Below are 17,241 nucleotides of genomic sequence, written 5' to 3' on the forward strand. Positions count from 1 at the left end.
AACATTTCTGCTGACAGATTTGATTAATTTTTCAAACGAGAGCTCATTTTTGCTTTGTGTTAAGCTACACTATCTTACAGGCCTTAATTTCTCAAAAAATTAGCAGTACTTTGCTTCCAAAGACTGGAATGTAACATTTGGTGGATAGTGAAGTACATTCTGCCTTGGACACAGGGCCTGAATAAGACAGCAGTGACACTGCCCTCATTCAATCACCCCACTGCTCTTTGCTCCCCTCGGTGCCCGTGAGGCAGCGTTTGGGTGGCATTTGTACGAAGGACGGTGACCTCGGGGTGAGCTGGGTGTCAGGACAAGCACCCTTGGCTGTTTGTGGGCACAGGGCCCCAGGGCTCGGGTTCTGGCTCAAGGCAGCGTGGGGTAGGAGTGTGGGGTTTGCCTGGCTTTGGAGAAAGCAACAACCTGTGGACTTTTGCGAGGACCACGGGAACAATGGCTGGGAGGAAATCTGCCCCTCAGGCAGCGGCTCAAACGCGGGGCTGTGTACCCTGCTCCCTGCCCACCACTCCTCGCAGGGGCAGCGACTTATTTCACAAAGCTTTCTCCTGCCAGCACCTGAAGGAAACACACAGGAAAGACGGGGCGAGATTATTTGCAAGAGCATGTACTGACAGGACAAGGGGGAATGGGTTCAAATTGAGAGTAGTTTTAAGTTACATATTTGGAAGAATTTCTTTACTCTGAGGGGGGTGAGGCCCTGGCACTGGCTGCCCAGGGAAGGTGAGGATGCCCCATCCCTGCAGGTGCTCAAAGCCAGGCTGGAGGAAGCTCTGAGCAGCCTGGCCTGGTGGAAGGAGTCCATGCCCATGGCAGAGGGGTAGGAACATGATCTTCGGGGTCACCACCCAACCCATGCCACGCCACGATCCGGTGACAAACGGCCCTTCCCGGGACGCCCCTCCCGCTCTTTCGCTACGCCACTGTTTATTTCCACTCCCGCCGTGAGGGCCGCCCTGGCCCCGCCTCTGCCTTGGCCCCGCCTCCGATGCAAAGGCCCCGCCCCTCCCGCTCCCGCCAATGGGCGCGGGCGCTGCCGGTGACGCGCCGGCCCCGCCCCTCCCGGCGCTCGGTTTCTGTTTCGCTCCGGGCCCGCGGGGCCGCCGCTGTCGCCGTCGCGATGGAGCCGCAGCCCGACAGCCTGGAGGGGTGGGTGGCCGTGCGCGACACCGCCTTCGCTGAGCCTCAGCCGCCGCCGCGGCTCCGCTTCCTCGTGGGGTGGAACGGCGCGGAGGGCGCGTTCGCGGTGACCTGCCACGGCCGGGCGGAGGCGGCGGAGCAGGCCCCGCAGAGCTGGGCCGGGCTCTTCTCGGCGCCGGCCCTGCGCGGCGTCCACCGGCAGCTGTCGGCCGTGTGCCCGCGCCTAGAGCCCGCCTTCCCCGAGCTGCCGCCCGCGCTGCCCGGCGCGGCCTCCGGCGGGCTCTGGGCCGTGCTGTTCCCCGGCGGCGCCGCGCCGGACGAGGCCGAGCTGCAGGAGCTGTGCCGGGCGCTGGAGCTGTACCTGGGCTGGGCCCTGGAGCTCTGCGGCGGCCGCGTGGTGCTGGACGCGCTCTTCGCCGCCGACCGCTGCTGCGACGACGAGTACTTCGAGAGCCTCCAGGAGCTCCGCGGGAAGGCCCTGCGCGGCCACCTGGCCCGGGCCAAGGAGGCCCTGCGGCGGGTACGGGCCCCGGGGCCGGGCGCGGGGCGGACGGAAGCCGGGGCGCGGGGGGGCCGGGGGCTGCCGGGCCACCTCTGCGGGCAGGGGAAGGGGCCCCTCGGTGTAGCGCTGTCTTCGGTGCTCGGTGCTGCAGCTCAGCTCACGGGTGCACCTGTCTGAGGTCCGGCTTGGCGCCCCGTGCTCGCTGGGAGTTGCGTGATAAGCCTGGCAGCCCCTGCTGCTGCGGGACTTCTTCGATCGGGGCAGCCTGGCCAGACTCACGTGAGCAAGGGTGACCAAGTCACTGATGCCAGCGTGCTCCTGCTGTTGTCCAATGTCCAGATTTGTGTTCGCACAAACTTTTTTATTGTCTGGAAGCCACAAAGTGAGTTTTCGAAGTACTAAGTGTCATCGGTCTTGGAAGTGCACCTTTATTAAGTGAGGAAAAAGCCACATCCACGTCGGCAGTCCTGTAAGACATTGGGGCTCTTACTTAAGCTGCAGACACTCCTACAAAAACACATTGCTAAAACATTGCTACAAACATCCAGCAGTGTTGGGCAATGGATGGAACAGTAACCGAAGAGGAGAATACAATCATGTGCTAATTTTCTAACCTCCCTGAGGAGGTCTCAGACTACATGTTTGCAGTAATGCTTGTAACTGGGGGATTCTCAGTCTTTTTTTTAACACCAAACTTAGTCTTGGTCCTGTTCAAATAAGTGGTTTGTATTCTAAGAAAGTGTGTGACGGTTTTAGTTGGTTTTTTTTAAGTGTCAAATTCTGACCTAATGATTGAAGAAATGATAGTGTTAGCACTTTCTTCCTTTGGTGCCTTAGTTTTTTTCTTGCTATAGATGTGTTCCTGGATCTTTTCCCCTTCAAAGCAACAATTCAAAGTGTGTAGGAACAGAGTTGCAGTTAGGACTTCGGAACGTTGATGAGTTACAGACACTTCAGGCTCAGCAGTGTGGTGCTGCTGTTTCTTGCAGTACCTGTTTACAGTCTTATTTTCTGGCAAAGTAACCTGAAAGGTATTTTATGAAAGTGATCATGCTTTGGAGGAAAGTTATGACAGTTGACTTCAGCCTTCTCTTTCCTATTGCAGCATTTAACAGATGAAACAACAATACTTTTTTAGAAAGACACTGTTTTTAAAAACACAGCTTCAGTTTACATGAACATGTGCCTTGTTGTATACAAAAGTCTGTGTCTGTCACTGACTAACAGTGCACAGCCCAGTTAGAAATGCACTGCAGCCACCACATTCTTTCAGAAGCAGCACAAGCCTGTTCAGCTCTGGCAGTTTGGGGCTTGGTGGTGAGGTACAGCTTGGTGCCTCTGATAGTTACTCTGTGATTTCCAGCTATGTTTTAGACATGGCTAAACATGCTGTAGAGTGTTATTATAGTTGCAGGCCTAACAGGGACATAAATTCCTTATACTGTAGTCTAGACCAAGTTATGGAAGATTCAAGAAATAGACATTAAGCCAGCCTGAAGTACCAGAGCATCCTTTTTTCCTTTTTACATTGATGTCCTTCACTAATACTCCCCCCTGCTCACTCAGCATCCTCCAGGAGCAGCATGACCCTCACTTCTTGCTTTTAGAATAGGAATCAAAAAGTCAGCTCTTGCGTTTGTATTTGGCTTCCACAGTGGGGCCAAAGCAGACTGAAATTGCTGCAGGTGGGCCCTAGGACTGTGTCTGAGCTGCCACAAGCTCCTGGGGAGGCCCAAGAGGCTGTCACACTTATGGGATCATCAGAAATGTTGCAGTTCAGATTCCCTTGTTCCCCTGTCTTGCCTGTGCCAGGCCTGCAGACAGGGTGGGTGGGAAATGCCCTTGAGCTGACTTCCACAGATTTTCTCTGGGGAAGTTCCTCCATACATGGGAACTCTGCTGTCTTACCCTGACTCAGCTGGCAAGAACAAACATGATGGTTTAATTTCGGTGCTTTTCAGTTGCAACACAACCCAAGCTTATTTTTTTTAATGCTTTTTCTCACTACTGGTAGCACACACACCCCTCCCATCCCCTTCCCTCTTTATGGAGCTGCAGAGCACACACTGTCCTTCCAGGAAGGTCTGTCTCAGTGGAACTTAGCTGTGTTCTCTCAGCCAGCTCACTATCCTGGCACGTAGAGCATGCCATGGTCTCTGCCAGCTGGTGTCAAAGAAACACCATTGAAGCTTTGATTGGTGCCAGTAAACAAATGCAATTGAGGGGAAATCCCCAACTTTTTATTTTGTCGTAGAAGAAAATAAATAGGGCCTGCTGTATCAGAAGGCAGTAATTCCATGGAAAACTTGTGACTTACAAAGTGTAATACCGCTAGAACTGAGGTTAGAATTAGCTATTATAAATTATACAAATGCTAAAGGAATTTAACAGCAGGGTGTATCAGAAGTAAATGCCAATCTGGTTTTTTCTGTGCCTGAAGTCAGAAATTCTGGATCCAGAAACTCATTAGCAGGCATTTAGTAATTGTGGAAGCAATGCAACAGCCAGTTGAAGAATACCTTGCTTGTCCTTCCAGTACAGACTTCCCAAGATTCCCATTTATGTTTATAAAAAGCAGCAACCAAGTCATCTGCTCACAGTTATTAGAATGTTTCTGGTAGATGCCCTAGGCAGGATGCTCCTTGCAGGCTCCTGATGGAATGTGCAGCAATTAGTGCCTTTAACAGTGTGGAGTTGGAGGTATTTTCATCCGGGGTGGCTGCAGAATGCCTGGCACAGGCCTCCTGGGCAGTGGGAAGTGGGACAGGTCCTTCCCACCGGAGCCTGGCAGCACGCAGCACACACGAACGCAAAGCAGCCGTGTCTGATTTACCTTTTATCCCACTAGGTTCTGCAGCAGCATAAAAGTGCTGACACAATGGTGGCTTTGATGAAGGTTTATGAAGAAGAAGATGAAGCTTATCAGGATTTGGTCACCATGGCAACACAATTCTACCAGTATTTGCTGCAGCCCTTCAGAGATATGCGAGAGCTGGCGACACTGTACAAACTGGAAATCCTGGTAAGTCTGCCTTTACAAAGTGAAAGGCCAGGCTACATAGTGGGGCATCAACTGCTCTTGAAGCAGTTCAGGCTCAAATCATGTAACATTCCCTACTTCCGGCTGTACCTGCTTTTTTTCCCTCTGCCAAGCCACCAAACGTGACTGACAAATTCAGAGTTGGGGTAGAGCCACTCTCAGAGGATCTCAGATTCCATGATAATGGCTTGACTAGAACTGCAGCTGACTCCCCACTTAAAAGGAGAATATCCCCAGGCTCCATCTCCCTGGGGTTTACTCTCTGTGAGGCTGAATTTACTTTGATATAAGTAGCCTTTGTTGTGCCACCTTCCCAGGGGATTAGTTTTTTACATTGAGAGTGTCATCCCCAGGAATGCTGATGCACCAGATTAACTTAGTTGTGGAGGAGACCTTCCCACTCAAAGGAGTTTTCTATTACTGCTGCAACCTGCTAGAACTGCAGATGAAAACATATCAGTTGTCACTGCGTTCACTTTGTTTTATGTGCATCTAAAACTGGAAGCACATTCTGAACGTTATGATACCCCTGGAAACAACAGCCATTTACTATGTTGATTTTCCCTAAAAAGTGTGTTAAAATTAAAGTGAGCTGTTAATGTTCTCAAAAGAGCAGAACTGTTTTAAGTTTAGATTAAGGTGTTTGCATACTGAAGGTCTAAACCTGTGACAATAAAATGTTTAATGTACTGTTCTGGAAATTAAAGTGGATATTGGAAAGAATGAAACAAAGTTTGTATTAAAAAAAACCCTGTAAGGGATATTTAGGCTAATTTGAAGTATAATTCTTCTAAAAATATATTTGAATACTAGGCTTGTTCCTGTGTCTCCTTTGTGGACTTATGTTTCTTTTCTGTATCCCTGTTCCTGTGTGAAAGAACTGCCAAACTGGAGAACCTGCTGGTGCAATGTGCTGTCAACACGTGGGGAAAAATAGAAGAGAACATTGCACATAGAAGAGTTACTTTTAGTAACAATAAAAAACTCTTGTGTTGGATGTATTTTTAAAGATGATAATTTAAAAAATATTTTAAGAAGTAAATTAATCCAAATGTGAGGTCAGGATTGGGGAACGAAGGTTCTGAATTAGCCTAGAGAATGAGAAATAGGAATGAGCAGTGATTCACTTTGTGACAGGTGAGGGGAAGGTCATGTTTGCCACCATTTTTGAAATGTCTCCAAGTGTAGCATGGTGTGGCTGCACCTCTGTGGAAGCCAGGTGGTAACTGAGAATGCTGTGTCCTTGCAGAAATCTTTGCAGTATGATAAGTTGGGGCCTAGAAGAGTAGCAGCTTTGCAGAAGGATGCTGATGAATGGACTAAGCGAGCTGAGAGTGCTGTGTGCTCCATTCAGGATATCACAGTGAACTACTTCAAGGAAACTGTGAAGGCTCTGGCAGGTAATCAGAATGACTTACACAAAAGGTTGTGTAAATACCTAACTTAAATGACTGAGAGCTCTTCTTATCTTTGGGCAGAACCTGAGGTTCGTGCGAGTGTCCAACTTAAGAAAGAAATACTTCATTCACTTAAGATTTATATCTTTTAACCAATTTGGTTTACAACTTGGATTTGACTTGCTTGAGGCTTACAGCTGCAAACCTCTGCACAAAAACCATGGGTGCTTTTAATGCTTGATGTGCAAGCCTCAAGGGTTTCAGCATGTGAACAGAATATGTTGCTGTGCAACTGTTAGGGTGTATTTCCATGGTGCAATGAAGTATTTTACTTACATGTATAAGGTCACAAATTCAACCTTATAATCTTGTAATTTCTAAAGCTTCAGAAATAGTTTAATCAGATTAGCATTTTTAATACTTCAGAAACACACAAGGGCTATTAGTAGACTGCATTTCTCATGCTTTACTGCCATGTTTTAATCTACAGCAATGCACAAACAGATGGAGCAAGATGAGGAGAGATTTGGTAAAACCACCTGGGCATCAGCTGTGCCACGACTAGAAAACCTGAAATATATGTTAGCAAAAGAAACCCTTCAGCATCTGAGGGCGAGAGAGTTGTGCCTGAAACAGAAGAGAAGTGGCATTCAAAAACTCGTAAGACCTTACAAAGCCTCCTTTTCTGTCACTGTTCTTTGAAGGGCTGATCAAAACCTACCAAAATGGTCATGAGAGTAGGCTTTTCAAGTCTTTGTCTATGAAACAATTTAGGTTTTCAGCATGGTTTTACGTTGTGGAAAATGCATGTCTGCAGTTTTTTAATTGCTTCTGCATGTTTGAGGACACTCAGCGAAGCTTAACATGCATGCTTTTAGAATTCAAGTATCATTTGAGCATTTGTGATAATAATCTTTGAAATTGTTTCCTTTTAGGGAGATAAAGACCAGATATTATTTTCAGAGGACACTGAAAAATGAAGATACTTATTTAATACTAATCTTTGATGCCATCTAACTGCTGCTAGGAGTACCTGATATTTATTTTCCAAGAGTAGTGTACTGTACCATGTATAATTGTTTTCAGGAGCAGTATCATTTGTACAGATTATAATGAAGTCTTTCCTGGTAAAATGAAGGTAAATTTATACTTTAGGTTAATAAGGTTCTTTAGTCCTCTGAGTTTCTGCTTGAAGCCATTTCTAATGCTCTGTTGTTTTCCATACCAAAGCAGCTGCCAGTTAGACCAGGCTCCTTACAGGCATTTGTGCATTCAGACATGTTTCGTGTGTGCATATTTTGTTACTAATGCTTTTTATTTTCTGTTACAGATGGAGAATCTTGGTGAACAAGAAGAGAATTTAGGTATAGTGGAGGAGCTGGAAATACAGTATTATGAAACACAGCTGGAATTATATAATGTACAGCTTGAAGTATTGAAACATGAAGAGATGCTGCTTATTGTACAGCTGGACACTGTAAAGAGACAGATTAAAGGTGAGAATAAAATATTATTTAAGCACATATTCAGAACAAAGAAGTGACATAGCCTGCTCTGTTTTCAATTAAAAAAAAGGATATCATTGCTCGGGTCTTGCTAGTAGAAAGCATTGCTGGAAAACATTAATGCACTGGTACCATCTGATATTTTGTCTTTAATTAGACACTTTAATTAATTAGGCACTAATTCAATAACACAAGTTTAAAAAAAAAAAGCCACACCGGTTGCTCATCTTGCTAGCAGCTGTGATATGTGCATGCCTTGGTTTAGCATGGAGTAATTTATATTGGCAGTGCTTAACTGCTCTAATACCTACAAGATTTATGCACAGAAACTGGGTGTCATGAACCTGCTGTAATTCATCATCATCTATTCTAATCTAGCATGTAGAAATTACAAAATGCATCCTATAGTGACAAAAAGAGGTGGCTATAGCTAGTGGTACCTGAATACTACTGTCTTCCAGTTTAAGTGTCTCTTTGTGACACAGTTATACCAAGTTAGGCACCAGTCATGTTCTTATTTGTGCTTATGAATTCTCTGTTACCACGTACACTGTGAGGTAAACATTGCTGCCACTTGTTACATAACTGAAGTGTGGTAAATAGTAAAATAAGACCCCCAGTGTTGACCAGAAGAGTCTTCCATTTTCCAGGAAAACTCCAGTTGGTGAAGGTAGGAGTTGAAACACAGGGAGACATTTGAAAGAGGAAGCTAAATAACAAATGCTAACAGCATAAATTTGATCCTGCAAAGCACCCCTGTGAGTAACGTGACATGTCTGCATATGACTGTGAAGGACCCAGCTCGGCTCTGGAGCTTTACACTTACTCATGACTAACTCACTGCCTTCAGTGGCTTTTAAAATGTCATTAGCTCTTTAAATGTTTAATAACTGTGGCAATTTTTGGTTTCTTAAAAAATGCCAAATGCCTTTTTAGAGAAACAGGATGAAGTTGTTTACTATGATACATGTGAAAATCCTGAGGAGCTCAAGGTCATTGAACAGACCATGGGACAACATTACGCTAACCTGTCAGCAATGACGGTGCTGAGGCAGAAGACTAAGCAGTTGGAGACAAAGCGTGGGACTGTCTGTGCGAGGAGAGCCTACCTCAGGAACAAAAAAGTAAATGCAGTCCTGGAGATGTGCATTTTCTTCAGCTGATGTCTTGACTCACGAGGGATGCACAGGAAACAATTAGGGAAGTTTGGGTGGAGCGTACAAGATATGATTCATGACTCAGTGCCGAGGCCTGCAAGCAGAAAGAGGGGCAATGTGATTTTAACAGCTTTACACTCCGTGGTGTGGTGCAAGTGTGTCTGGCTTGGAAAGAGAGCACAAACTTACCTGGGTGACCCAGCTGTTCTCCCATCAGCTAGACCTTACCAGAGCCCTGTGGGACCAGCTGGAGCTTTGTCCTTGCAGCCTTTTCCAAAGCAGCTGCAGTAGAGGAGGAAACTGACCTTCTGTGGAGGAAGCTGCAGTGATAGGACAACCCACACACTGGTCCTTCACCTTTGAACAGGAGGAAGGGGAAACTTTAACAGCTGCAGTTCTCTCTCCAGCCTCTCAGTTCTGTGCAAAGGGCAGTTTTTCCTTTGTTTCCCAATCAGAGCAGTACGCTAGGAAGACAAAAGTTGACTCTCATGAACCTTCTCAGTAAGAGGAGTTTACCTTACACCTGCAGTTCTGCTGGGGCAGAGAGCAGAGTTTAGGTTCAAGTCTGTCTGACCTTTTATTGCTCAGTAGCGTGGAAAAACTGGGAATTACATTGGAAATGTTTTGTGAGCCATCATTGTCTCTTGCTTGCAACTTCTTCCTTGCTTCTGTTTTCATTTACTTAACTGCTGTCTATTGGTTGTATAACACTGAAGCCAAATGCCACATGGTTTGCAAATGCTTGTCCAGCCATGTGGATAATTCCCCTCTGTACAGAGACAAAAAGCAACTCCCAGAGAAAATACTGAAACCTGTGGCTTCTCTGTGGCACTTTACTAACAGAGTACCCTTGCTAGGCATTCGTTGTGCTTCCCATACCTTTGCTTCCCTGCCTTTTGTACTTGGGAGCTATGGCAAATAAGGGAGAGGGGGGAAAAGTAGCTTTGTATTTTCTTAGTGCTTTGCTAGCTTCCTTCTTGCCTTCTTCCTCATGTCTTTGCATGAGCTCATTTCTTCTTTTCTTTTCATCTTCCTTCTCTTTTTTTTTTCTTTTTTAAACTGTAAGACTGTAAGACAGAGGGGTCACATCTAGATACATTTTTGCTGCAGCATGAATAAAAAAATGGCTGTTTAGGAGAACCTTTGCTTTAGCCATGAAGGAGTCCCACAGACTTCACCATCAGGGTCTCACATCTGGCACTAGCTGAGCTTAGCCATCTTTCTCGGCTCTGCCAAGCACCCAGCCATGGTTGCTGTTTAGTGGCTGGTACACAGGAGTTAATGGCAGAGCTGGTGCAGAGGAAGTGTGAACTGACTGAGAGTTGCATGAATTCTGCTCTTCTCCCAGGATCAGTGTGAGGCGAGCCACCGGCAGAGACTGCAACAGGCGGAAGAGAGCAGAAAGCGCTTCCAGCAGCATCACAGCATCCAGATAGTGAGTACCAAACAGCAGCCCCGGGGAGTCTGGCAGCTGCTGGTTTTCACACACTGAGGCTCACTTACTTGTGTTTTAATGCAGAAGAGAGACAAACAAAAAGAGGAGGAGAAAAAGAAAAAAGCTTGGATAAGCCAGGAACGTCAGAAAACGCTGGAGAGGCTGAAAGTATTCAGGGAGGCAAGTACTGTGAACTGCAGTAGTCCTAAGTGGTGTCAGAACATGTCAGAAAGTAGCCATAGCTCACCTGTGTGTGTGGTCCTAATCAGAGACAACCCTTGGGATGGCCTAAAATAGGATTATGTATAATGAGTAAAGGGGATTGAATCTCCTAAAGATACAGTTTCCAGATGTGGACTCTGTTGCAAAGAACACAGGTGAGGGGAAGATGGCTTTGAAATAAATGCTTTATTATTAATTTAAATTTATTCAGGGTTGAATTTTCTGCTTGAATGGGTGAGTGGGCCAGTTCTGTGCTCCATGGTTTTTTGTGTCATTGGGGTTGATGTTTAGGCCAGTCCAATGGAGATGTGACTTCCTGCCTTATGATTTCTTTTCCAGAAGTGTCCAGCTCATGTTGTTCTGAAAACATCTCGTCCCCAGCCTCGCAGTCCCAGGTTGCCACGAGGCATCCCTCAGCAGGCTGTGGTGCTGTCTCCTCCACCTGCATCAAGCCCAGGGGCAGCCCCAGCAGTTCTGTCCCCTGCACCCTCTTCGAGAGTAAGGGCAGCTCTCGAGCAGCCACAGAGCATTCTGCTTGTAGAAGACAAGGAACCAAAAGCTTCAGATCAGAATACCCCAGCAGATACCCCTGTCCAGATTTTTGTTACTGATGGTGACACAGAGGAACAAAAGCACAGCGAGGAATTGATGGTCTCTCCATGCTCACCACCCCCTCCTCCACCACCTCCTCCCTTGCCCCCTCCACCCCCACCTCCCCCTCTACCTCTCCAGTTAAAAACACCATCAGCAACAGAGGATAAACCACTTCCCCTCAGCTCTGATAGCCCCTCAGAAAGCCCTGCACTGCACAATCAGGATGACTCACCCAGGAGGTCTATAAATAATTGCATAGGTAAGTAGGCTCACATCAACCAGTGCTTTTTAATGCATTTCCTGTATTTTTGTGGTCTCCCTCCCTCCTCTGCTTCTGGACAGGAGTAGTGTTTAGTTTTGATCAGGAGAATGAGGCTCATGGAAAGCTGAGTCTAAGAAACTACATACAGTAACACTGGCCATAGCTCAGGATGTTATAAATGACTAACAGTGATTTGTGTGTCCTGTTTGAGATACTTCACAGAGTCCTGATGGTCCAATCGGAAGACCAATGTGGGTAAATTTGTAGCTGTACTAAGGCCACATTTTAGTGTTTATGATGTATGTACTACAGAGCTGGTAATTGGGCTGCTTATGTTTCTAAGGTGTGCACAGCTTTTGTCCACTTAAAATTTGCTTGGTTTCTAAATAAAGGTTTCCTAAGGGAGGGAATTCATGCAGAATTCAACCAGGATTTGAAAGGCAGGTGAATAGCTTCGGCATACGTTCCTGGGGAAGAAATTCTGCTCTGTTACACCTTTGCTTTGTTAGCAAGATCATGCAGGTGTAATTGAAGGCTGAACTTGGCAATTGAAGGAGTAGTTTGAATGAGAATAGAGCTCAGCAGCCTCCCAGGGCTGTGCTGGTTGCATCCTGCTAACAGGTTTATTTTTGTCTCTGAGGCCAGCGGATATTTTGACTATGTCAGAGAGATTGATCTAAGCTGGAAGGCACCAATTTTTTTTGTTGTTTTTCACAGTGGAGCTTATGCTAGAATGAAGAATGTCTTTAAATGTGGTATGTTCCTTTTCGTTTTCAACTCTTCACAATACATCCAAGCAGTCTTTGTATCCTATCAGTTCAGAGGCAAACCACAGGCAGAAATACCAGGGGAAGTTCAGCGTTTCAGTTCTTCCAAGCTATGGGGAAGTACAGGCAGCTGAAGGGCTGAGACACATTTGAGTTACCATGGCAAACTACTGTGCATCCTGTGCAGACTTCAGTGTGGGATATCCATGGGATAACTCTACCACAGAAGCCTTGATTAGCAAACAGGAGTTGCACACCGGAGTAGTCTGATTACTATTGGAACAGCCTTTCTGGTAGCTAGTATTTACTGCCATTCATAGCCTAACATTGATGTCTTTTCATTATTTTTGGTTTATTGGAGAAATCTGATTAGTTGTTTAGACCTATTTCTTGAAGAAAGCCATCATGTCAGTAGCTGTAACTAATTGCTAAATTACCACAGGAACTTACTGAAGAAGCTTCATAAACGTGTTGGTTTTGGTTATGGGCTACTCATGTCTTTGTATGTGAAAAGCCAGGAGAGGCTTCTTTTATAATTTGTTTGTCTGACTAATCTTTCACCAGGCAGCCCATTTAGGTAGCAGACTTAAGACTCTCTTACTTGTAGGCTTTGTAAGGCAATCTGGTGGATCTTTGCTTTGGATCCTTTTTAGTCTCTGGAGGTACCAGAGGATTTAGCAGACTGTTACATTTCAAGTGGTTGATGTTAATCACATAACCTTGTGTGCACTGCGCATGGCAAAAATATTTCTAGCTGTGAGGCACAGATGGTCTGGACCTATTGCTGTCCAGGGAAACAGCCTCCCTGTCTGACAGTCTGGAGCAAGCAGCAGAGAGTCCAGCAGGAGTAAAACACAAATTAGTGTGTATCAGGAGGTCTAGTGGAAACTCTCAGTATGGTGTCCTTCATGGTCTGAAGTTCAGAAATACACACCTGAGATCTAAATCATGTTGTAAAATAGGAATTGTTTTCTAAGTCCATGCAGAAAAGAGCTGCCCGCATAGGGCCTGATCTGGCTCCCAGTGACTTCAGTGGTGCACTTTAAAGCTCTTCTACTCAAATCCTTTCATTTTTCTCTTGGCTGAGCAAAAATGCAATTGACGGTCTCAGCAGGCTTCTGGGCAAGCTGGAGGGATGGTGGATTGTTTATAACGCAGAATGCAAGGGATTTTTTTGGTTCAGTGAAATTTTTTTGAAAGCCCATAAAGTTGTAATGAAAAAGAGCGTTGTCCTTTGTGTATAATTTCTTCCTTAGAGCACAGCCTTATATAATGATGAAGAGGCATTGGATTCTCAATTCAAGGTATAAAAGCTGTAACAGCTTTTTAAAAGCAGTTCCAGAGCCTGCTGTTGCAGAGCTTGAAAGAGTCTGTGCCAGAACAGACCATTCTTGTGCCAGAACAGACCATCCTGTTGCTAGCACAGATGAAAGGAAGAGCCCTGAACACTTGGGTAGGGTTTCATACCTCTTCAGTGACTGGTTGTCTCATTCTTCCCTCTGGTAACAGTAGATTGATGTGTTGCAGGTTCCATGGATGAAGTTTTGGCTTCTCTGAAGCGCAGTGAAGTTCACCTTCGCAGAGTGGAGCAGCCAAATCCATACGCCTCTGTGAAGGACAACATCCTCTCTGCCATCAGGCAAGGGGTTAAACTAAGGAAAGTGAATCGAGATACTGAGAGAGATGGCAGCAGAGGATCCCCTAATTCCCCTAATGAGCTGGAGAGAAGCATTAAGGCAGCCATGCAGAGAATTAAGAAAGTGTCTGCTGATTCTGAAGAAGAGGAGGACAACGATCAGAATAATGGAGAGTGGGACAGCTAACCAGCCTAACAGACCTACTGACTGGAACAGAGTGTGTGCCTCATTTTGCACATCGGAGAAGACTGTCCCTGTCACAGGGAAAGAACTGCGTGATGGTGTGTGGTGTTCTCATAGTCCAAAATGTCTTGTCAAGTAAAAGAATCCTGCTGATTTTCTGTAGGAGCTACAGATGGATATTTTTGCATGATAAATCATACTCCAAATTATGCTTGCACTAATAGGTGTTCCTGGCTCAACCATGTAGTGTTTTCACCACAACTGAAGACAGCTAAAATGCTGGATTTAAGCACATATGATTTAGATTGTTACTACACAGTGGGTAATGCTATCACAACAAAGTTTAAGGAGTGAAAATATAACTGAAAATCTCTCTTGTCAGATAAAAGTAGAAGCAAATCTGTGGTGACAGAGGCAGACCAGAAAATTTAGCATGATCTGGAATCTTTCACTCCTACCTCCATTGTCCAGAAAATTCTTAAACATTTTGCTTGTCTAATACAGTTCACTCTTAAATAACTCTGTGGGTATTCCATTTATCATCATGTTAGAAAGTGTGCACTTATGGATGGCTTGATAATGCTGATTGGGAGAATCAGTTTCATGTTTGAAATAAACACTACTGCAGTAATTACTGGAAAGTTTACTGTTTTAGCTGAAAGATTAAGTATAGAGAACTTTTAGATGTTAAATATTTTTCATACATCTGCATTTACAACGACCTGTTGACATGAAAGAAAGAGCCAAAATATTGTATACAGTATTTTTCAGGATTTAGTCCTGTAATGCAGGGCTGCATTTCTCCACTGAGAATTTCAATATATGTTTATAGCTACTCTCATGAATTTAAATTACCTGACGGCCTTACAAATGGCAGGTATTTACAGTGTGCCTGGAAGCTGACTATTTCAAAATTCAGCTACATTCAATTTAGAGACTCTTGCTATTTTGGGTAGATAGTGGCACAAATTATTAAAGTTTTTTTTTTTTTTTTTAAGTTTATACTGACCCTTAATAAAAATATATCTTGACAGAAGAAGTAGATTCAGCGTGCTGTCATGTTAGGATTTTTAGGATACTGCTGTGAACTGAGCATTATTTATAGCATGGTACCCTGGGTTTTGATAGCAAGTGGCAGCCATATAGCAATTGCACTCTCACTAATGGTATATGTAAATGCCCTTATTTTCCCAAATATTTATGAATTGTAATTTGGTAACAAAATTGAAAATACAGTGCTTTAATTCCCTGTTCCACTGTAGAGCAGCAGATCTGTTTAATCAGCACAGTAAATATGTATGCAGCAGTTTTCATGCAAGAAGCAGAAGCAGCAGCTGGGGGTTCATTTTTTACTGTTTAAGCACCTACTGCTGTTTGGATTTGAGAAAAAAACACCGGTTTTGGTCCACTGCTATGAAACCAGACAAAAGGAACGTCAGCACAGGTCAGGTGTTACTCAGCTCTCCCAAGGAGGTACCCTGGAGGGGAGCTGGGCACGATGGCAGAGTGCCCACAGCACCCTGCTGCCCCCAGAGCTGGGCTGGGCTGGGGGGAGCAGGACAGAATCCACCCCCAATACTGAGCACTTCCCATAGACAAAATCATCCTGTGAAAGCAAAGATTTCTTCCCCAAGGGTACCCTGGGCAGAAGGGGTGCTCAGCCCGTGGGGAGGTGCTGGGCTGGGAGCTCTCCCGGGCCATGCCCTTTAGTGGTGCAGTTATTTAAAGCTGGATAGAGGGTGCAGAGGCTCGGCTGCCTCCCCCTGGCTGCTGCCTCCTGCCAAATGGCAGCACAGAGCCCTTAACTGATTTACTGTTGTTGCATTCCTGGGAAGTTGCACACAGCATAATGTAGAGATATAAGTGTGTCGCAATTTCTCCAGCAAATCTTACAGCTTTTGTGTGTTTATCAGCAGCACTTTTACTCAGGAGAGGCCATCTGAGGATCAGCACCACTGGACAGTATTCTCCTGCTTAAGGGTTTCTTTTGTAACCGTGTCTGAAGCTCATCTGGGTCTGATCTCATGCCCAGCAGAGCTCTATGTCCCAGGCTGAAAAATATCCTTGAAAATCCACTCAGAAACTGCTAAACCCACATGTTTCTGAAGCTTGTTTTATTTGCTGGTCAGCCAGCAGGTCTGCTCTGTGGAAAATGGGCTGCTGCAGTTTTCTGGTCGGTGTAGATTTCACCTCTATCAAGTAATCCTCACTTGCTGGTTCACTACCAAGATTTAATGGATCCCACTCAGCAGAGTAGCTGCTGCAGCACCAATTCTCCTGGATGTCAGAAGCACAACCAAGGTAAACACCAAAAGCACTGGCATTAGCCTAAAGAGAAGAAGGTGAGAGAGCAGTTTTCAAATACATAAGAAGCAGCTGCAAAGAGGAGGGAAGTCATTTGTTCTGCGTGTTCACAGGGAGATAAGGGGCTTAAATTACAGCTGAAATGATTCAGGGTAATGGTAGGAAAACCTTTCTCACAAACAATGGGAGCAGAGAGCTGCAGGGACAGGTTGCCTGGAAAGGTGGTTTCTGCCTGGAAATCTTTCTAAGCAGGTCAGATAAACACCCCGGGGTGCTGCTGGTGTTGCTGACTGCTGTGGCAGGGAGAGGGTTGCAGCCCATGCCCAGCTGAGCCAGGTGAGTTCTGTGTCCTGCTGCCTTGAGGCTCAGTTTGCTCTGCAGGGGAAGCCACAGCCTGTTCACTGAGAAATGCCCAAATGGAAGGACACACAAAACCCCCTTTTTTTTCTTCTGTCTCTCTGTGACCATGACCACAGTGAGCTGTGGAGGGGAGGGTAGGTAAGAAATAACCCCAGTGCCACAGGTTGGTGGGGTACTCAAGAAAACCACCTGGAAGTGCCAAAAGGAGAGAGGCCTTAATCTGGATTTGAATTTAGGCTTCAGCAGATGCCTTCTCACCTCTGTGTTTGGTGCAGCTGCTGGTGCCATGCACTGTCAGCAAAGTGCGAGGGCTGATGGACAGAAGAGGAGAAACTGGCCTGATGGGTTGGGTCTGTGATAACCAGCTCTACCAGACCAGTTCAATATTAACCTGCAACATTCATCTTCACCTTTTTGATGTTAAATACCCTTCTCAAACTACCTTACTCTGGGCTACCTTACTCTGGGCAAGTAAGTGAATCCCTTGGTGGGAACAGTCTGCCCTAACTGTCTATCTGCAGAAACTGATTTGTTTAAACTGAAAAAATACAGTTGTCTGGCTTTAAAGAGTTAATAATGCACAAATTTGCTGGAAATCCCAGACCTGAGGTAAAGAGATCAGTTTCTATAAATCAGTATCTCTGGCTTGTGATCTTTCTAACTATGATGAGGGCAGTCCAGACAGCAGCTGCCAGTATTTTTACAGAGGTTTGAAGCTAAT

At 45.5% G+C, this 17,241-nt stretch overlaps 1 protein-coding gene across 1 annotated transcript; it reads left to right on the plus strand.

The window, feature by feature from the left end:
- The first annotated feature begins 988 nt into the window (after positions 1-988).
- WHAMM (WASP homolog associated with actin, golgi membranes and microtubules) lies at positions 989-14,895 on the plus strand. The gene is made up of 10 exons (XM_038146882.1): positions 989-1,675; positions 4,506-4,679; positions 5,947-6,097; positions 6,585-6,754; positions 7,425-7,590; positions 8,536-8,723; positions 10,105-10,191; positions 10,276-10,371; positions 10,753-11,266; positions 13,564-14,895. Exons 1-10 carry the CDS (start codon positions 1,004-1,006, stop codon positions 13,857-13,859), a joined length of 2,514 nt encoding a protein of 837 aa, XP_038002810.1. The 5' UTR covers positions 989-1,003; the 3' UTR covers positions 13,860-14,895.
- Positions 14,896-17,241: the final 2,346 nt, after the last annotated feature.

This window comes from Motacilla alba, chromosome 10, assembly GCF_015832195.1.
Source record: "Motacilla alba alba isolate MOTALB_02 chromosome 10, Motacilla_alba_V1.0_pri, whole genome shotgun sequence".
NCBI lineage: Eukaryota > Metazoa > Chordata > Aves > Passeriformes > Motacillidae > Motacilla > Motacilla alba.

What these genes read in the sequence shown, in the direction of transcription:
- WHAMM (XM_038146882.1), top strand. Translation starts at nt 1,004, where the DNA reads ATGCAAAGGCCCCGCCCCTCCCGCTCCCGCCAATGGGCGCGGGCGCTG. An exon ending in AGCATCACAGCATCCAGATA is followed by an intron (nt 10,192 to 10,275) that starts GTGAGTACCAAA and finishes GTTTTAATGCAG; the next exon opens with AAGAGAGACAAACAAAAAGA. An exon ending in GGCTGAAAGTATTCAGGGAG is followed by an intron (nt 10,372 to 10,752) that starts GCAAGTACTGTG and finishes TTTCTTTTCCAG; the next exon opens with AAGTGTCCAGCTCATGTTGT.